Raw genomic sequence first — 20,579 nt, 5'->3', positions numbered from 1 at the left:
TAGTTCCTATCTCTTGCCTGGTTAGAGCAGTAAAGAGATTCAAGCTGTGGGTTAAAAGTATCTTACAATGTAAGTAGTATAAAGTGAGTTTATCTATACCTGCTAAATTCATACAAGAAAAAACAATAGCCTTCAAAAAAAAAAATACTGTGTTGGCAAGAAGACCATACTGGACCTTGTTCAGTCCTCCCAAATTAGTTGCCACTGTCATGTTCTCAGTATAAAAGCAGAAATTCAACAGACTCAGTCCAGAAGCAATATTACAGACCAAGAATCAGTAGACTGACTGAGCCAGAATGAGGGACTCATATTTTCATACTCTGTTTAGTTCTCCCCCATTGTAAGAGAATGAAAAAAAAAAAAGTGCAACATATTTTCTGCCTTTAGCACAAGATAACATTGAAAAAAGACAAAGGAGAGCAAGAATTGTTTTATTTTTCCTGAGTCACATAAGAGTGAAATACTTTTTATTTTAGGATGAAAAGATTTAATTTGCACTAACTGGTTGTTATGCTTAACATCTGAGAAAGCAGCCAGAAAGGAGAAAGGAAGTGGTTGCCCGAGTGAGTATAAAAAAATGTTGGAGCTCGTGCACATATATTCGCCATTATCAGAGCAATGCTATTTGGACTATCACCCAGCTCTTCCAAGAAATACCTTAAAACATACTTTTTTCTCCAAAAAATGGTCTATTATTTTTGAATCCAACTCAAAAAACATTTTGAGTTTAAGCATCTTAAAATGAACCTAGTTTCCTCTCCTGGCGGTGGGCACAAGTAGGAAGTCAGAACTATAAAAACAATGTAAAATCAGCTTCTATGAGACCTTCACCCACCTAGAGAGTGAGCAGCTTTTTACTCCATAAACTGGTGAGTGATTACCAAGGTCAGTCTACAGGCAGTTAACAGCCTGGGCATATATGACATGCAATTTCTTGCCTTATTGTCTCATACAATCACTCACACAACTCATACATACATTCATTTTAGAAATAAAATTTAGCTTTCAGAGAAAAGTTAGCATGTTCTTCTGTAGGAAGCTAGGAAGAAAGTGCAATAGGCAAATAATAGGTCCTTCTTGAGAAATATTCATAAAGATTTACATTAACTCTTTTGCTGTTAAGGTTCTTACCGATGTACTCATTCCTGCAACAATGCAAGAAATGCCTGAAAGGTATGTTTGCTTAAAAAATATGATTATAATGTGTAAGTTTTCACCTTACACACTATATTGGGTCATCAGGGAAGTCTTAATGTATTTTTGCATAGAAAAATATAAGAAAATATGTTACAACTTTCCCAACAACCTAATATTTAAAGAACACATTGGGCAGTAATTCATTTATATACCAAGATTATTTTTCTGATTCTGTTCCTTTGTATCAGTTGTAGAAGATGTGCCTCAATCCTGCCCCCTAAGGAAGATGGCCATGTTACAATACCTTCTCCTTTCTCCTCCTGGGATTTTGGGTGTATACACACACACATGCCCAGTGTGATTTTCAAACTATTGAGTCCACGACTTGAACTGTGGTTGCCCATCTGGGAGTCCAGCATCTTAACCACTCTACCACCTGGTAGCCCCAGTCTGAAGACTTTTTACAAAACCTTTTTTCAATGTGAGAACAATGGAAACTTGAACAAATTGTAATGAAATCATGGAATTTATTTCAGTATTTTGGGGGCAAAATTCATGTAGGTTTGGACTGGTGCTCAAAACTACATGTTGATTGATTTTTAAAAATGTATTTTTCTATTTACTTTTCCCTCTAATTGATTTACTTTTGCAGTTGAGATTTTTCTGGTCAATAGTTTCTTTTAGTTACCAATTGTAGTCTTTAAACATTTCATCTATACTCTTGATCATATATACCTAACACTGTTATATCATAGCAAAATGGCTGTGCTTATTTAGTGCTAGGCATCTAACCACATGACTATTTAAAATAGTAATAATAGCTGACCTTTATTAAACACAGCGTAGGCTTTACAAATATTATTTCATTTAATGTCTATGATAAGCTTGACATATTCACTGTAGAAAATGAAAAATATAAGTGCATTTTAAAAATCACTCAATCTCAGGGCCAGCAGATGCCGTAGCAGTTACATCACTGGACTCCCACATGGTTGACCACAGTTCAAATATCAGATCTGGTGGCTTGAAACTCATGCCAGGCACCTGTGCATGTATGCCCAAGATCCCAGGAGGAGAATGGAGGAGAAGACATTGCAGCATGGTCGTCCCTCCTGGACAATGATGTCTCACTTTCCCTCTCACTGTCACTGTCTCTGTCTCTATTTCTCTCTGGTAAGCATACATGCCCTAAGGCAAAAACTCCTACCCCTCAACAGAAAGAAAACCATTCATTTCACCACATTCTTAATGTTTTAGATTATTTTCTCCCAGACTTGTAAAATTTGCTATAGGGCATGTGTGCTCACCAAAGAGAGAGAGAGAGAGACAGCACCCCCAGTGGAGTGTGATCATATTGCAATTCTTTTCCCCCCATTTTTCCATCTTATCATATTTGGGTCACTCATGCACACATACCCCATGTATTTTTCAATGAGATTTGAACTCTGGTCTACCACATGGGATCTGGCTCTCTTAACTGCTGTACTATGGGGCTGGCCTTCTCTCAGATTTTTTTCTAAGCATGTCTGTAAATATATTCCATTATAAAATGTAGCCATAGTATACATACTATAGCAGTATACTGTGAAATCTTTCCATATCAATACATATAGATCAATGTTATCTTTTTAAGTGTTTGCATACATTTATGGCACCTCAAAAATACTATAGTTAATGAATTTCTTTTAGAAAAATTGGACTTTTTTTTTTTTTTGATGCCAACCTCTCAGACTATTTCAAAGTGGCTATTATGATCCCAACTTCACCAGTGAGGAACTTGGGATCAGAGATAAATTTCTTTATTTTGCCAGAGGAAGCTGATTAGTGAGAAGTGGAGCCTAGGTGTCAGTCAAAGTTTATTTAACTCCAAACTCTTCTGACCCTTTTTCATGTATATGTCACTGCTCCCCAACTTATACAGCATCCCCAATATGTTTAGATTTGTTTTGTTGAGATAGAGTATGTAGGTTTTGACTGATTTTTAAACTTTTTATATGTTATTTTAATGTATATACAACCAATATTTACAAAGTTGGGACCTGTAACTAGGATGCTGTGATAGTTTATATCAGAAAGTTACACTATAAGAATATGTTACTAGAAATTAATATTAAAACAAATAAAACGATAATATGATTCTAATGTTCTGTCTCTCAAGAAGCCAAGATATATAAAATCAAGTGTACATTTACATTTTTCCAGAGATATTTCATAAAATGGTTGAATCATGAGTTGAAAATTAATAGCAAACTATTAGTTTTTGAGCACTCCCTGCCTACCAGACTTTAACCTGGCATTTTCCATGAATTACTTCTTATAATCCTCACAAGAATCCTATGACACAAATATCATCTTTATTTTTATTTAACAGGTGAGGAAACTGGAGCTTGTAGAGATTGTTTTGACTTAAATGACAGAGCTGGCAACTTCTAAAGTCATATTCTTGGAAGCATAAAATAATAGTGCACCCCCATTAAAATACCTGTACAGAATGCATATTTGAATCATGCAGCACTTAATACATCATTTTTTTTTGTAGTTTATTAGCAGACATCAGAAATTTTGCCAAAAATTGGGAACAGTGGGTTGTTTCATCCTTGGAAAACTTGCCAGAAGCGCTGACTGAAAAGAAGATACCTATTGTGCGAAGATTTGTATCTTCCCTGAAACGACAAACATCTTTCTTACATCTTGCTCAGGTACGTTGGCAAGCTGAGAGTAGTTCAGACACTGAATCAAAAGTGAATCTTTTGATGAGGAAAGATCGAGGAACTGCCACAGAATGAAGGTAACCAAGTAGACAACAATTAGATGAAATGTGAGATACTACAGGTGGTGGTAGAAGAGAAAAGGGACATTAGTGGGCAAACCAGTGAAATTTGAATTGAAGCTATAGTTCATTAAATTGTATTGCACTAATGTTAGTGTCCTGATTTTATAACATACAAGAAAATAGGAAGTTGGGTGGAGAATATATAGAAATATTCTGCAACATCTTTTCAGATTTTTTATGATTTAAAATTGTCTCAGAATAAAAAGTAAAATAAATACATTATGAATACAGTAAAAATGTGAAAAGCCACAAGAATTCAACTGGTAAAAATTACAACCATGGGGAATAAGCCCATATAATATTTGATGCTGTAAACTCACAAACCCAACACATTTTAAACTACCTATTAGTTATGGCTCTAAGTAGGGAAGAGTGAAAGTAAATTAGGAATATCACTTTGTATCTTCTCAAAATATACTTCTTCCCTGAAATGATTATTTGTCTTAGGAAGGTTTCTAGCTCCCAGAATTGTGAAGAGCCAGCTTGAGATAGTTCCAGATTTAAAAAAAAAAAAAAAAGTACAACCTCTAAAAATTTTTCTTTTCTGACCACGGACCAAAAAAAAAGTCATTCTCATTTTCTAAGTCCAAAATAAATTGCAAGCCTTTAATAGAGATGATTGTAAGTTTCAGTTATTGCTTTCGGTTTTAAAATAAAAAACTTTATTTGTAGCATTTTTTCTTGAGAAACTATTTTTTCTTGAAGTTAAAACTTTCCCCTAGCTAGATTATGAATGATACAGCTTTTTCACTTTCTCTGTGCAGATTGCCAGACCAGCTCTCTTTGATCAGCATGTTGTGAATTCTATGGTATCTGATATTGAAAAGGTTGACTTGAATAGTATTGGATCTCAGGCTCTTCTTACCATCTCAGGCAGCACAGACACTGAATCTGACATCTACACTGAACGTAAGTTCACTCGCTTTGTTTAGAACAGCGTGACCCAACCTTGGCACTATTGGCACCTCGGACTAGATCATCTTTTGTTATAAGTGACTATTCTGTGTGTTGGAGGGTAGTTAGCAGCATCCCTGACCTCTACCCACTGCATGCTGTAACTCCCTTCCCCCAGTTGTGACGATCAAAAATGTCAAAGACATATGAAAAAATGCTCAACATTCTCTGCCATAAAAAAATAATGAGACCCTGGCATTTGATAGAAAGTGGACAAATATGAAAGATTTAATACCAACCAAAGCAAGTCAGGCTATGAAAGAGAGGTATTGTATGTCCCCCCCTTAATATATATCAAATGTCTGCACTCCCACAGAAATGGAAAGATCAGAAGGTATAAAATCAGGGAGGGCAACTGTGGGTACTAGAGATAGTGTGGGAGGAGGGTGGGGAAAGGGGAGGGGGAGAGGGAATCAAGGAGAAAAACAAAACACGTAACAGACACAAAAATGGAAAAATATGTTGATTGTAATGTGTATAGCAATATCTTTGAATGGACTAATAAACAGCATATTCATTCCGGGAAATTCCATTTTGTATGCTGTAAAGGTATACAGTGGTTGAACGTAAAAAAAAAATTTAAAAAAGAAGAAAAAGAGGAAGAGAAAAGAAGAAAAATATATCTCCAGATTGCCAATCATTCTGGGCTACAATTATATCTATTTTGCATAGAAAAACAGGAAAATATTTCGTGTCTTTTTCAACAACCCAATATTTGAGAAACCCTGCTTTATAGAAACCTGGATTTTTTTTTAATGATTATTTATTTCTTTCTCTTGCGATAGAGGCAGGAACACCCCCTTCCCTGAGGAAAACAAACAAAGGTCTTTACACCAGGATCCATCCCTCAGCCTTAGGCAGCACAGATTGCAACCTGTACCTGTGTACTTGCATGTGTGGAGGGACCCTGACGTGCAAATTCAGGACCTTCCCATGTGGGACGAGTGCAGAGTACTGTGTACTATTGCTCTATTGCTGGCCCTTATAGAAATACTTGCATATGAAAAACATTGTTTTCTATTTAAAAATAGTTGGGGGGGGGCAGCAGATGGCATATGGTGGTTAAGTTGCTGGATTCGCACATGGCGATTGAGGTTCAAGTTCTGGATCTGGTCGGTTGGAAATCACACCAAGTACGAGTTTATGCATGACCAAGATCCCAGAAGGAGCATGAAGGAGAGGGGATTGCGTCGTCGTTATCCACCCTGGGAAGTGATTTCTCACTTTCCTTCTCACTATCTCTGTTTCTGTATCTCTAGGGAGCGTACATGCCATAACGCCAAAATGACTATCCCCTCCCCCCAACAAAAGGAAAAAAAAAAAATAGTTGCACTTCCTCATTGTGGAAAACCTGGAAAATACAGGAAATATGGGAGAAACAAAAGTAAACTATAATCTCATTGCTTAGAAATAACTTAGAATAATCAAAATGATTTTGAGTTTCATAAGTTTCTTCCAATTTTACATGTTTACACATTTATATATGTTTTACACTCCTGTCATTGTATGGTATATGACATATATCAAAACAATATTGCGGGAACCAGCAGTTAGCGTAATGGCTATGTCGTTGGACTCCCACGTAGTCGATGGCAGTTCACGTCCTGGACCTGGTGGCTTAAAACTCACGCTGGGCATGTGTGCGTGCGTGCCCAAGATTCCGAGAGGAGAATGGAGGAGAAGGGATTGCGGCGTGACCATGCCCCCTGGGGGGGTGATTTCTCGCTTTCTGTCTCTATGTCTCTGTCTGCCTGTCTGGTGAGCGCATGTGCCCTATATGAAAAACCACCCCCCCCCCAAAAAAAAGACAATATTGCAATACAATACAATACTGTTTTCCAAGAAGAGACTCTACTCTGCCTTGGACCATCTGGCAGAGCTTTCCAAGCCAATAAATGTGATTAGAACTAGGCTTGATCTCCCAGGAATAACAACCCATATTTTTCCTTTCTGAAATAAATATGTACATACATATATATATATAGTCTTGTAAAGGCTATAGCACAAATGATGAACTATTTTCTGGGGTGCAACCTCAACCCTGGTTTTTGTTTCCTAACATAAAATTGTATTACCCTTTGAGATTCAGTAAACCTCAAACTCTATAATAAAATGACTCTTAAACTCTGCCTTCTAATTTTTTTTATGAAAAAAATTACATATGTGGCCCAATTCCATGGTGTAGAATTTAATTTTTACCAAAGATATTTCAAAAAGCAATAAAATCAACAAGTTTAGCTTGGATAATTCATTATATTTTGTTTTGTTAATTGCCAGAGAGTACGTGTGCTCACCTGAAACAGAGAGGCAAAGAGAGGGAGAAAGCGCTCCTTAATGGGGAAGGTCCTGCCACAACTCCTTCTCTTCCATTTCTCCATCTTGTCAGGACTTGGGCATGCATGCACATATTTCTAGTGTGTTTCTCAATCTGCTAAGGCCAGGATTTGAACCACGTCAGCCATATGGGATCCAGCTTCCATAACCACTAGGCTACAAGACCAGCCTCATTTATTAGTTTTTAAGTAGTCTGTTTCATTTCATGAATACACTGAATTCAAAGTGAATACTAGCTATATTAACAGCTTACTCTCCTCTAGCATATGCACATACATATATAAAACCTGTTTTTCAATGTATTTTAAGATGCATACATTTACACATAAACTTTATATTTTTTTTTGGGGGGGGAGGGTCAGAGGATGTGTGCACTTGCCAGAGAGAGACAGGGAGACAGAGAAAGGAGAGTGAGAAAGTGTGTGCCTCCCCCTGCTCTCTCCCTACAAACACATACAGTGAGGTCATGCTGCAATCCCTTTTCCTCCATTTTTGTAGCCATGCTGGGATTTGGGAAATGCATGCACTTGTCCTTGACGTGTTTTTCAATCCCCTATGGCTGGGATTTGAACCATCTAGTCAGCCTTATGGAACCTGACATTTTAGCCACCAGGCCTCAGGGCAAGCCCTATTCATGATTAAAAATTTTAAGAGTAGATTATTGGGCATGTTTTTCCTTACTGTTCTTAGGATATGAAAGTAACTTATTTCACACATTTAACTTGATCTTTCTGTCTTATGCTACAAAATTCATAATGATTTCTAGTTTTAAGTTTTCTCTTGGTTTCAAAAATAGAATGAAATAATCTGTGTTCTTTCTTTTTTATTTTTTCATTTCTATTTTTTGTTTTTAATATGATAGAGGACTCTATTACTGTGTTTCAAGAACTTAAGGATCTCCTTAAGAAGAATGCCACTGTGGAGGCTTTCATTGAATGGTTGGATACTGTGGTAGAACAGAGAGTTATTAAGGTACTTTTTAATGACATATTTAGAAATTTTTGTTGTTGTTGAGTAAATGCTAAACTGGCTATAATTTCATGACTAGTTGGGGAGGGGAGGCAGGTTGTCAAAGTACTTCGGAAAGCTTTTGAAACTCTGCAAATATAGCAGCCCACATATCAAAAGTAGGAATATGGCAGGTTTTAGAGGACTGGTTATGGGTTTAATCCTTTTTCTCCTTTACCAGGCAAGGACTTCAAGATGCTATGCCTTCTCTATCAGTCAATAATGGTATGGCTGAGTAACACCAGTTCTGAAAGACGAACTTAGAAACTGAAAGGATATGGCTTTTCTAAAAAGCAAGTTTTCATATATGGTGACAGAAAATATGGTTTTAAACATTTGCATTTCTGAATTCTAGAAGCTCAGTATTTTGTCTTTTCTATGTGGTTTCTTCAACTCTTTCAGTTAACCTTCAAGTCATCCATCAAGAAACAAGGCAATAAGAACAAATACATCCCTTACTACTTGGTGTTAGCCATTCCATATCAAGGAAACTGTAGTTTGGGTACTTTTTCCCCTAAAAGAAAAACATTATCGTTCAGGACCAGAGAAGTCAGAGTTAATCATTCACAGAAATTTGTAACCCTTCACATTTCACCTTTTGTTCTTTCTAAAACTCTGTCAAAGAAAAATTAAAAGATAAAAATATTTCCTAAATTACTTCATTTTCTCATCTAATTCTATTAGAAAACAAGGCTACATTAAGATAAATATGTACTACTTCTGACAGCAAGGACAGGCAAAAATTAAAATCCCTGGGTAGATTATTTTATTTGATGAAATAAATGACATGCCACCTGTCTGTTCGTCAGAGAGTTGATCTTTTGATTTAATGTAGGATATATGTAGTAATAAGATGACAGATTTTATAGTCTCATTTTGTTCCTTTCTTTTTAGACCAGCAAACAAAATGGAAGATCATTAAAGAAGAGGGCTCAAGACTTTCTGCTAAAATGGAGTTTCTTTGGTGCTCGAGTAATGCATAATCTCACCTTGAACAATGCATCCAGTTTTGGTATCCTATAAAAACTCATATATAAAGACTTTATAAAACTCCTCTTAAATGGATTATAAAATTTGTTTTCCAGTCATAATTCCTGTCAATTTTTAAACACGTTATATTGTGACTTCTCACAACCTATTTGAATATTGAGCTAGTACAGAATGATATTATGAGCCTTGGTTTTGTAGTTAGACCACATGGACAGTTAAATCCTAACACTGCTTCTTAATAACTGTGGACCTCATTCAAGTCACTGTGCTCATTAAGGAAAGTGAGGACTATTCTTTTCATAGGACTGTATAGACACTTTACCGAGATGATATATATATATAAACACATTGCCCAGCACTTGATAAACAATGAATATCAGTAAGTGCTATCATTACATTTTATCAGTGACTGGATAATTTTTTTGTTAAACAAACAAAAACAAAGAAATAAACAATGAATAAGACATTATTTTCTCAAGGCACTACTAATTGTAATATGGCAAAGTTTTGTAACTTTTCTGGTTACCCACATAACTGCACATCAGGAATCAAAGCGCAGCTTAGAAGACACACTCATAAGAATTTGTGAACCATCTTTCCTAATCTATATGACTTGTGAAACAAATTGGATCAAATTAACTTTTTCAAAAATTGAATACCTTCATTTTCCTAAAATTTCTGAGATTCCTATTTTGTAATCATAATGCTAACTTCATGGGCAGTAGCTTTCATTTAATAATTGCATTTCAAGAAATCTTTACATCATAAAATAATGAACTAAATTATTTATTATTTAATGGTCAATGGAATTAAGTAAAATTAATGAATTTGTATTGAGAGATGAACAAACTGGTTGAATTTATTATCTGAAATGCTCATATTTAAGATTTCTTAAAATGCAGTTTTGATACCTGAGTTTATAATGAAAACCAACTTTTGTTGGGATATCCATTGTAGAGTTAAAAGAAGTTTAAGACTTTCCTGTATAGCTTTCATAAGACCATAACTCTTCTGACTCAATTTTATTTTAAAATCAAGCAATATTTTGTTTCAAGTGAAAAAGACATCTCCTTACATGGCACCTTTTCCAGACTGTGTTGGCCGTTGTCTAATTATTTAGTAAAAGTAAACAGAAATGGAGCAGAGTAGAGCTCATTCTCCTCAGGTTAAAGCTTATCATACTCCAGTGTGTGCCCTCTTAAAGCATAAAGCATGTCTCACTTTCATCCGTATTTTCCTTTGATGTAATTAGTGGCCAAAGAGTTGGCAGGACAGTACACATAGTGAGCTGGGCAGGCGGTACTCAGAAAGATTAGAGACCCAAGTTAAGCATGTTGGTCTTAGCAGGTCATTTAAAGTCCAACAAGTATTTGTTTATTTCAGTTGCTCCTTGTAGAGTGTTGGGAGATGGTCACAAAGATAACTGAACTTCTGTCTCAATCTTTTTCCCTCTTTTTCTCTTACCCTCCTCCATTTTTCCCCCATCTCACAATTTCTTCTCTCTATTCCCCATTCATAAACAAGGTTCTTTCCATTTAATCCGAATGCTTCTTGATGAATACATTCTCCTGGCCATGGAGACCCAGTTTAATAATGATAAAGAACAGGAATTACAGAATTTATTGGACAAGTATATGAAGAATTCAGGTAATTTAAAATAACCTTCTTGTTTGTATATTCCTTTGTTAAACCTAAGTTCATTAATACTTAGTGCATATTTTAAGTGGATTTATAAAAGTCTCAGAGTTTTCCTTCAAACAAGTTATTAACACACATGAGGGCACTTCAAAAAGTTTCTGGAAAAATGAAATCAAAATAGGGGTATATTTGGGTGCAAAGTCTTTTTGAAATCCATTGTATTTTTTTATAATACACATTTTAGGTGAACTGTTTGAAGACACCTCATATACTCACATTATGAAATGCAATATTTTATTTTCTCTAGTTATACATAGACTTGTCAAAGTATTATATTAGAACCTCTGAATGATTCAAAATCAGTCTTCTTAATTTCTGGGAATTGAGATAAATTAAAAGAATTGACTATAATTCAAGACAGCATGTGTGGTTTACTGCACATACAAATGGTGTTGAAAGAGGTTCTATAGGAGTCTAGAGGAGGAAGGGAATGTGTCTATCTGAGATGAGATAACTTGCATTTTTTCTTTTTTGGAGAGATTTTTGCTATAGGGTATGTGCACTCACTAGAGAGACAGAGAGAAACAGAAAGTGAGAAATCACCCCTCATTGGGGATGGCCATGCTGCAGTCTCTTCTCCTCCATTCTCCAGTTGGGATTTAGGGCACATACACACATGTGCCTGGCATGAGTTTCAAGCCTCCGGGTCCAGGACTTGAACCATGGTTGGTCATGTGGAAGTCCAGCAACATAATCATTATGCCATCTGCTGGTCCTGACAACTTACATTTTGAAGACTGTTCACTCCAACATGGATTATTCAGTGTCTCTCAGAACACATCTGTAACCACAAATACTTCAACAATGAAAACTATAACCACTGCCAAGAATATAGGTTTCCCATGGTAAACATTGCTTATGTGTTTCCAAGTTAATTACTCAACCATGTACCATTTCAGTTATGTTAACTTGAGTTTATTTACCAGAAATATGGGAATAATCTCATTTTTCCTATTTTAAAAATCTTTCCAGATGCAAGTAAAGCTGCTTTTACTGCCTCTCCAAGTTCATGCTTTTTGGCCAACCGTAATAAAGGGACCTCGATTTCCAGTGACGCTGTCAAGAATGAAAGTCATGTGGAAACAGCCTATCTTCCCCTGACATCTGGTCAGCCTGGAGCCTTGCCCCCTGCTCTGCATACGTTCCCTGCTGGGAATGCAGACAACATGCCACTTGCAGGTATGCTGTGACATCTCAGAGGAGCCCATCCCTTCATTTTCCTTAAAAATCATAACCCAAGAATAAAAAAAGGATTATCTTAACTGACTTTTAATAAAGATATATATTATCAGCAATTATTTTCATTATTAATATAGGTATCACCTTTATGCACATTATTCAATAAGTTATATCAAAAGTTTACATAATTATCCTTATTTAGAAAAAGAAAAAATTAAATTGGGTACACATAAAATTCTTACGATGCTTGGAAGGTCAAAAATGGGCTGCTTATTATTTTTGGCTTTTGAGTAGACTTTATTTTTCAATATATATTTGGCCATTCCAGGGTAATTATCACAATAGCTTTAAACTAGTAGTTTCAAACTAATAGTTGCCCTTTTAGTCTAGGGTCCCCTTTGTGTCAAAACGAATGTTTAAGATGGCAGTTGTGCAGCAGTAACACAGCATTCTGCAAAGCTCAGCCCATGTGGGAAGGTCCTGGGTTTGTTTCATGAGGTCTCCCTGTGCACTCCAGGCACACACTTGCCCGCCTCTGATCCTGGTTGACTGAAGCTGGGAATGAATTGCAGATTGAAGACTCTATTAGTGATGTACCTTTCTCTCTGTGCGTGTCTCTGTGTCTTTAGCTCTCTCATGGAAAAAGCAAATAAATTAACTTTAAAAAGTAAAACTAAATGAATTCTTAGTGACTTGAATTAACTACCGGAGAGTATTTTCAATCTGATTATTGCCTTATGTATTTTTCCCCCTTAATTGCCAGATGGCACATGTCAGAGAGAGATAATGAAAGAAAATACCACCCAAGAGAATGTGGTCATGCTACAACTCCTCATCCTCCATATCTCTATCCTGTCAGAATTTTGGGCACACACTTACACATGCCCAGTGTGTTTTTCAAGTTTCTGGGGTCAGAATTCAAACCATAGTCGGTCATGTGAGATCTAGCTCCCTTAACCACTAGGCCATGGGGCCAGTCCACCTTATGTCTTTTAAGAAAATCCTTTATATCTATTACTCCATTGGACACAGAGAATTTTCTATGTCCTGGAAAGACCTCATACATGAGTTTCATTGCACCAGTGGAAGAGCAGAGGCCCAGGAAATATGTGACTTTCATAAATCACCTTGCTCATCAGTGGTGTTTGCATGATGCTTTGCATAAACTTCCTTGAAGCCATTGCCACTTTGACAGAGTTTTTTGTTTGTTTTCTATAGGCACGTGCACTTCTGGAGAGAGACAGAGTCAGTGAATGGAAAAGTGAGAAATCGCCTCATAGGAGGGATGGCCATGACAATCCCTTCTCCTCCTTTCTCCTCCTGGGATGGAATTTTGAGCATGTATGTACATGCGCCTGGTGTGATTGTCAAGCCTCCAGGTTTGGGACTGAAACTATGGTCATTCCTGTGGGAGTTCAGGAACTTAACCACCATGCCACCTGTTGGCCCCCAGTGCCTTTTCCTTTTACTCTGAAAATCAAACTATTCAATATTCAGCTTGTCTTTTAATTATGAAGAAATGTGAGAAGATTCCCTCACCCTTCCTAAATGTGAGTTCTAACCATTTTTATACCCACATAAGCCTAAAGCCCAATACCGGACTTTCCTCTGTAGTCACCTACTAATTCCAAGTGTCCAGCGTTGTGAGATATATATACACACACACAGACACATATATATAACATATATCTAAACATATATTTATATATGTCTTGTAATAACACTTTTTTAAAAATCTGGATATGTTTATTGTTTTCTGGTTCAGTTATTTTTGGAGAGTACAAATAAACCAAGTTAGAATAAAAGTTATATTAATAATTTTTGAATATTTTTAAAGGTATGTATCCATTTGCTTTAATAAACCACTAGATGAATGTTCTATAAATTTTTTTCCAGGTCAAATGGACCTTTCACAGGGTGCTGGCCATTTGATGACACCACCCATTTCTCCAGCCATGGCAAGCCGAGGAAGTGTCATTAACCAAGGGCCAATGGCAGGGAGACCCCCAAGTGTGGGCCCAGTACTATCGGCTCCGTCACACTGCTCAACATATCCAGAGCCCATTTATCCTTCTCTCCCTCAAGCCAACCATGACTTCTATGGGACCAACTCGAACTATCAGACTGTATTCAGGGCACAGCCCCACCCCCCATCAGGACTCTATCCTCATCGTGCTGAGCACAGTCGATGCATGTCCTGGACTGAACAGCAGCTTTCTAGAGACTTCTTCAGTGGCAGCTGTGCTGGGTCTTCGTATAATTCCCGGCCACCTTCCAGCTATGGACCATCTCCTCATACTCAAGATTCACACAGTATGCAGTTTTTAAATACAGGAAGCTTCAATTTCCTCACCGGGACAGGTGCTACCAACTGCCAGGGAGCAACATTGCCTTCTAATTCGTCTAACGGTATTGAAATTTTAAAAGAAGTTTCCCCACTTTTGAAATGGCATTAAGGCAAAATCAGACACTGAATTGCCCCTCTGCTGTGTAGTGTGCTATCCTACATAAGGTTCTGAAGATCATGGAATCTTAAACATTTGGAGCTGATTCACCACATACCAATGCATTTTCTTTCTTTTTTAAAAAAATAATTATTTTATAACTCAATTAATTAATTAATTAATTTTAATCTTGAGCAGAGAGGGACAGAGCGAGAGAAAGCGAAAGAAAGGTAAAGTGAGAAATCAAGCCACCTGGTCCTGGACCGCAGTCGGCCATGTGGGAGTCCAATGCCCTCAACCACCATACCACCTGCTGGTCCCACAAATGTATTTTTATTTCTTATGTTGCCCTTCTAAAGGCTGTAAGTTGTGTGTGTGTGTGTGTGTGTGTGTGTGTGTGTGTGTATGTGTGTGTTTCTATTTGCCAGAGGGCACATGTGCTCGTTGCAGAAAGTGAGAAAGCATCCTTCTTTGGGGGATGGTCACACTGTAATCCCTCTCCAGTTGTCTATCCTTTCAGGATTCTGGGCACACACACACATGCCTGGCATGTTTCTCAAGCTGCCTGATCTGGGACTTGAACGATGCAGTTGGCTATGCGGGACCAGCTGCCCCAACCACTAGGCCATGGAGCCAGTCCACCACATATAATTTTTTTAAAAAATTATGTCAAACCATATGCTAGAGACCAACATTAACACTCCCAAAGAAGAATGATCTGTCCTTTGAAAACATTTTTAGTGGATAATGTTTCTTCCTCGGAACTAAAGCCATATTTTAAATATTGAGAGAAGAACAGTGCTCCCTATTAGGCCAATAAAAACCTGAAGTTAAGGGAGCTGGAAAAAGCCGTGGTCTTTTTCAGCCACCAAAATAGTATGGATTTTTTAATGCCTTTTTCCTAAGCGTAGGCCAGTCCTTTTCCTTTAAATATGAGTCTATATGTAAACATTATGTTTGAATATTTGTGAGAGGTTAATAGTGCTTTGTTCTTTTTTTAAAAATAGATCCCGTTACTTTAAATAAGAGCAATATGAAAGGTGTCTGTATTCCAAAATTTATATGACAATTTCTATGTGCTTTAAAAAAACACCCCAAAACAGCGTAGTAAGCCATACCTGTACATAAGCACAAATCCAGCCGTACAGGTTTAGTAAATATAGACACAAATGTCATATTTATAGCTAATATCTTTAGAGCTCTATTCAATTCTTTGTCCTACCTGGGACCTTTTTGTAATGAGGTAAAAGCACATTCTCAACACTTTCTGTTACAGGATACTATGGGAGCAATATAAACTACCCAGAGTCTCACAGACTTGGATCCATGGTGAATCAGCATGTCTCGGTGATCAGCAGCGTCCGCTCACTGCCTCCCTATAGTGACATCCACGACCCACTGAACATTTTAGATGACAGCAGTAGAAAGCACACCAGCTCATTTTATGCAGACACCTCATCTTCAGTTGCATGTCGAACTCCAGCAGTAGGTAAGTTGTTTGAAGAGTTCTTGAAAACATTTAAAAATGTCATTAATCACAGATATGTAGGATTATTCCAGGGAGATGCATTGAGGTGAACTGGGCATGTGTGTTCCCTCAGTTGATACACTACTTTGGAGCTGAAGTTTTATTTTTGTATCTGAATATACTGTTAATAAAGATGTTTTGTTTTTCATTTCTCCCTGCAGTGAAAGTTATTGCCAGGTCTATTACATATTTTTTTTAAAAGGAACAGCTGGGATCTATTACATATGCAAAAAGTTAACATAAACTGTCAAATACAGTCTAAAAGACAGTAAGTTTTACGAGGGCAGTAATGAAGTCTTTTTCTCACTCTTAGTAACCATTGAACCCACTGGAAGTGCCAAGTGGTGTCTTTGGGCCTCATGATCACCATCAGTATCTGAGAACTACTCCAAGGTTTTAAAAAAATGGTATCCTTTGATGGGGGACTACTAGCATTTTACCAACTTTATGTAAAATGTCCTTTAGCACTTTTGTAGAAAATGTTGCTATTTTTATTGTCCTATAATATGTAAAATTGAGAAAAACCATGAAGTCTTTTAGCAGCTTCTGCCAACCAGGGTGTCTTCTCTAAGCTTCACCTATGAAGAAATTCTGCAGCTTGCACTAAATGCATCATCACCACCTAGCAGAGTGTCTACCACACATTAGAACTTGATAAACCAATGAGTGAAAATCAGTGAGTGTTAAATAAGTAAAAGGTAGATCTATACATAGATTTGATCTCTAAGAAACTAAACATAACATATTGGTCTCTAAGAGGCCAAATCTGTGTATTAACTTAGTTTCTAAAGTTACAAATAAATTATCACAGGGCAAGCATATATGCATTAAATAGCAAGCAGAATATTAGTGTTTATATGAGATGATTGAAATCTTCCAATGCAACTTATTCCAGACTAGTGTAAGGCATTGGCATTGACATCCAAACAGAGCATATAAGAAAATGAGATAAATTCCATCTCTCTTCACTCAGTGTACTTTTCCAATAATTCAATAGGAAGCACTTCTGTTCCTGTGACCATCACAGATGCTCTCGCAGCACATCTCTTGCTATCTGCTAATGGTCATTGCTTCTAGGTTACTCTAATGAAGCAGAAAATTCCACTTCAGGAAGTTTCCTCACTGTGAGACTAAAATGTACTGTGTTGCTATTGTTACTATTAGTTCTATTTACCTGTAGAGATAGTGGAAGCTTTGCTAGAACATAGGTTGGGGGTAGAATGGAGTCTACGCTTTCACTGCCAGAGCTGACTTACAAGTAAGTTGCAAAGTGGGCTCCAGGGTGAGAAGGAATACAGTAAGTGGGCAAATAGTACAGGAAGAACAACACTCACTGTAGGCTTCCCAAGTTACAAGGCTCCCTTCTTAGTGACAGAAAACACATCTCTCCAGCAATAGGAAGGCAGCAACAGACCGTGAAGGAAATACAGAGCTAGTGAACCAGTGAGTTGAGTTTGTTTGGTGACACGACTGTGTGCCAGACTTCATGAAGACGTGGTAGTAATCAGGGCATAGTTTCTGTTTTTAAAAAGTTTACATTCTAGCAGGGAGAGAGTAAGGCAATGAATATATGAGGATACTTCAACAAGTCTGTGAGAAAATGAAATTAAAGTGCAAGTTTATTTTGGTGCAAAAACATTTTGGGACCAGCAGTTAGTGTAATGGCTATGTCGCTGGACTCCCATGTAGTTGACCGCAGTTCGAGTCCTGAACCCGGTGGCTTAAACTCACGCTGGACACGTGTGCGTGCGTGCCCAAGATCCTGAAAGGAGATTGGAGGAAAAGGGATTGCAGCATGGCCATACCCCCTGGGGGGTGATTTCTCACTTTCTGTCTCTCTGTCTCTCTCTGTCTTTCTGGCAAGCGCATGTGCCCTATAGCAAAAAAACCTCTCCCCCCAAAAAAAAATTTTTTTGAAATCCATGAATAGTTTGTTCATAATACACATTTTCCATGAACTTTTAAAAGACTGCTTATGTAAATGCATTAAAAAGGTCATTTCAGGTACTCTAGAGTTGATTAAATATGATAAAATGACAGCTAGTAATAGAGTGCTGTTTTAGGAAGGGTGGTTGGGAAATGAATTGTGGGGCAGAAAATCTGAGTTGAAAGCTGAATGATAAAGAGATTATTATGTGAAGATTTGATGGTGGGCTTCTAGGCAAAAAGAAAGAGCAAGTGCAGAGCTTCTGAAATGGGAACAAATTGGGAAAGTTAAATGGGCAGGAAGAAGGCCAGTGCGATTTGAGCATGATGAATGAGGGAGAGAATGGGGCAACTAAATCAAAAGGCCAGGATAAATTCACATAGGGATTTTATGAACCAAGGCCTGAAGTTTGGGTTATGAACTGAGAATAGAAATCATTTGAGAAGAAGTGTGAAAATTTTATTTTGTACTTCAATAAAATCCCTTTGGCTGCTCTCTGGAGGAGGAGAGAGTGAGATAAAGAAGAGGCTCGTGAGACCAGTCAGAATGCTGCCATGTTGACCTCAGTGAGAGTTGGTGGTTTAACAACAATTATGGAGGTGCAGATGGAAAGAGGAGATAGACTAGAGAATACACTAAGGTCTTCATAAAATTCATGTAAAATGTGTAATGTGAAAATCTATGCACAGGTTTCCATTTTTTTTTGCATCAAAATATATTCATACTTGCATTTCATTTTTATGTCAACTTTTTGAAGTCTTTTCATATTTTGGCATAGAACTTAAGTTGAAATTGAATTTTCTTTGTGAAATATGTAGAATAAAGAGAAATTTCTGGGAGAATAGCAACAAGTGGGGAAAATGGAAGAAAGGAACTTTCTGACAAACCATAGACACTCACATTTAGAACAGTCTGTGTGCCCAATGCAAAAACACAGAGGCTTTAACGAAATGGCATGTGGAGAGAAAAGAAACTGTACATAAATTTTAATTGCTGGTTATATATTTTCCCTTCCAGCTTCCAACTTGCAAGCTGCAATTCCTTCTTCCTCATCCCAGTGTATGTATGGAACTTCCCATCAGTATCCAGCTCAAGAAACCCTGGACTCCCATGGAGCAAACGCTAGAGAAATGGTGTCCTCCTTACCGCCCATCAACACTGTGTTCATGGGAACAGCTGCTGGAGGCACTTAAACCAACAATGTCGGGTGGGGGTTGAAACTATAAAATCTCTACTACATGAATATTAATACTCGCACAGTGAGAGTAAGGAAAATGGAATATGTAGTGGCTGGACATTATTTTTCAACTCACTCAGGCTATGGACAATCCCATACTGAATGGAGATACTTGCAGAGTTTGTCTTGCACACAAATAGTTTAAAATATTATCTCATTTTTAATTATAGTTTCAAACATTATCTAGTGGAACCAGTGGAGATTTAAACATGCAAACATTTCAACTAAGAAGATTTAATATTTTACTTTCTAATTTATTGAAAGTCTGTGTGCTCTTTCATCCCTGGTTTCTAAAAAAAAAAGAGAGAGAGAGAGAGAGAGAGAGAAATATATTTAATGCCTTTACAATACCTTTAATTTATTAGGATTTCAGAATCATTGTTTACTGTCCCTTATTTGACAAAAAGTCAAATGTGTATATTCTACCTCCTATGGAAATGTTTACAAGCTCAAGAATTAATTCAATTCATCCGAGACCAAAGTTGCAGTTTCTGTGCTTTAGAGCTTCAGTGTGATGATTTCTGTTACATAGTAATATTCTGATTCTATGTAATTGAACAGAAATGATAAATGTGTTCACCTCTTTATTTAAAAAAGATAAGAAATTATAGAACTATCATTAAAGGCTTGGTTGCTCTGAGGACTGGTACTATTTCTGAAGAATGCTGGGGACTAGCAGAAAGAGTTCATTGGGGTATGGGGTTAAAGAGTACAGTTGGTTGGTCATAACACTAATTCAAGAACATTTGCATATCAGATCTATGCATAAAATATAAAGGAATTATGGCTTGTTGATTATTTGAACTTCTTCAGATTTGGAAGTAGTCTTTATTCAAATATTTTGCTTATAAATCAAGAGTGACTAAGGATTCAGGGATCATCTGGATGTAAAGGCTAATTCAGAAATGAAGTATTCATTACACATAAATACAATTTGATATCATCTATTTATCTGTCTTTCTCTTTCTTTTCCATATGTCTTGACCAAAAAGTTTGTTATAAAGATTCCTGGCTGGGGACCAGCAGGTAGCATGGTGATTACGGTGTTGGGGTACTCCCACATGGCCGACCAAGGCTCAAGTCCCAGACCTGGTGGCTTGCTTTCTCACTTTCCTTCTTTATTTCATCAAATAAAAATAAATGAATAAAAATAAATAAATAAATAAAAGATTCATGTCCTATAACGAGAAACTTCCATGAACTTTACAGGTTTCTCCTATATTGTTGGTATTAAAGAATGAGTTATACTATAAGCACCAGGTACATCATAAATGAATGTGTAAACCCCAAATACCCATTCTACATTATGA

At 36.9% G+C, this 20,579-nt stretch overlaps 1 protein-coding gene across 1 annotated transcript in view; it reads left to right on the top strand.

Moving 5' to 3' along the window:
• Positions 1–20,203, top strand: part of RFX6 (regulatory factor X6) — a 61,803-nt gene extending 41,600 nt beyond the window's left edge. Inside the window, exons 10-19 of the mRNA XM_006157872.3 lie at positions 1,124–1,173; positions 3,677–3,836; positions 4,735–4,879; positions 8,121–8,230; positions 9,161–9,278; positions 10,781–10,903; positions 11,927–12,133; positions 14,030–14,542; positions 15,854–16,066; positions 19,050–20,203. Of these exons, the coding sequence (XP_006157934.1) occupies positions 1,124–1,173; positions 3,677–3,836; positions 4,735–4,879; positions 8,121–8,230; positions 9,161–9,278; positions 10,781–10,903; positions 11,927–12,133; positions 14,030–14,542; positions 15,854–16,066; positions 19,050–19,225 (1,815 nt within the window). The 3' untranslated portion in view covers positions 19,226–20,203. The remainder of the gene's footprint in view (positions 1–1,123; positions 1,174–3,676; positions 3,837–4,734; positions 4,880–8,120; positions 8,231–9,160; positions 9,279–10,780; positions 10,904–11,926; positions 12,134–14,029; positions 14,543–15,853; positions 16,067–19,049) is intronic.
• The last annotated feature ends 376 nt before the right edge of the window (positions 20,204–20,579 follow it).

This window comes from Tupaia chinensis, unplaced genomic scaffold (assembly GCF_000334495.1).
Source record: "Tupaia chinensis unplaced genomic scaffold, TupChi_1.0 Scaffold000563_1, whole genome shotgun sequence".
In the NCBI taxonomy this organism is placed as follows: domain Eukaryota; kingdom Metazoa; phylum Chordata; class Mammalia; order Scandentia; family Tupaiidae; genus Tupaia; species Tupaia belangeri.
This window is presented reverse-complemented; position numbering and strand designations above follow the sequence as displayed.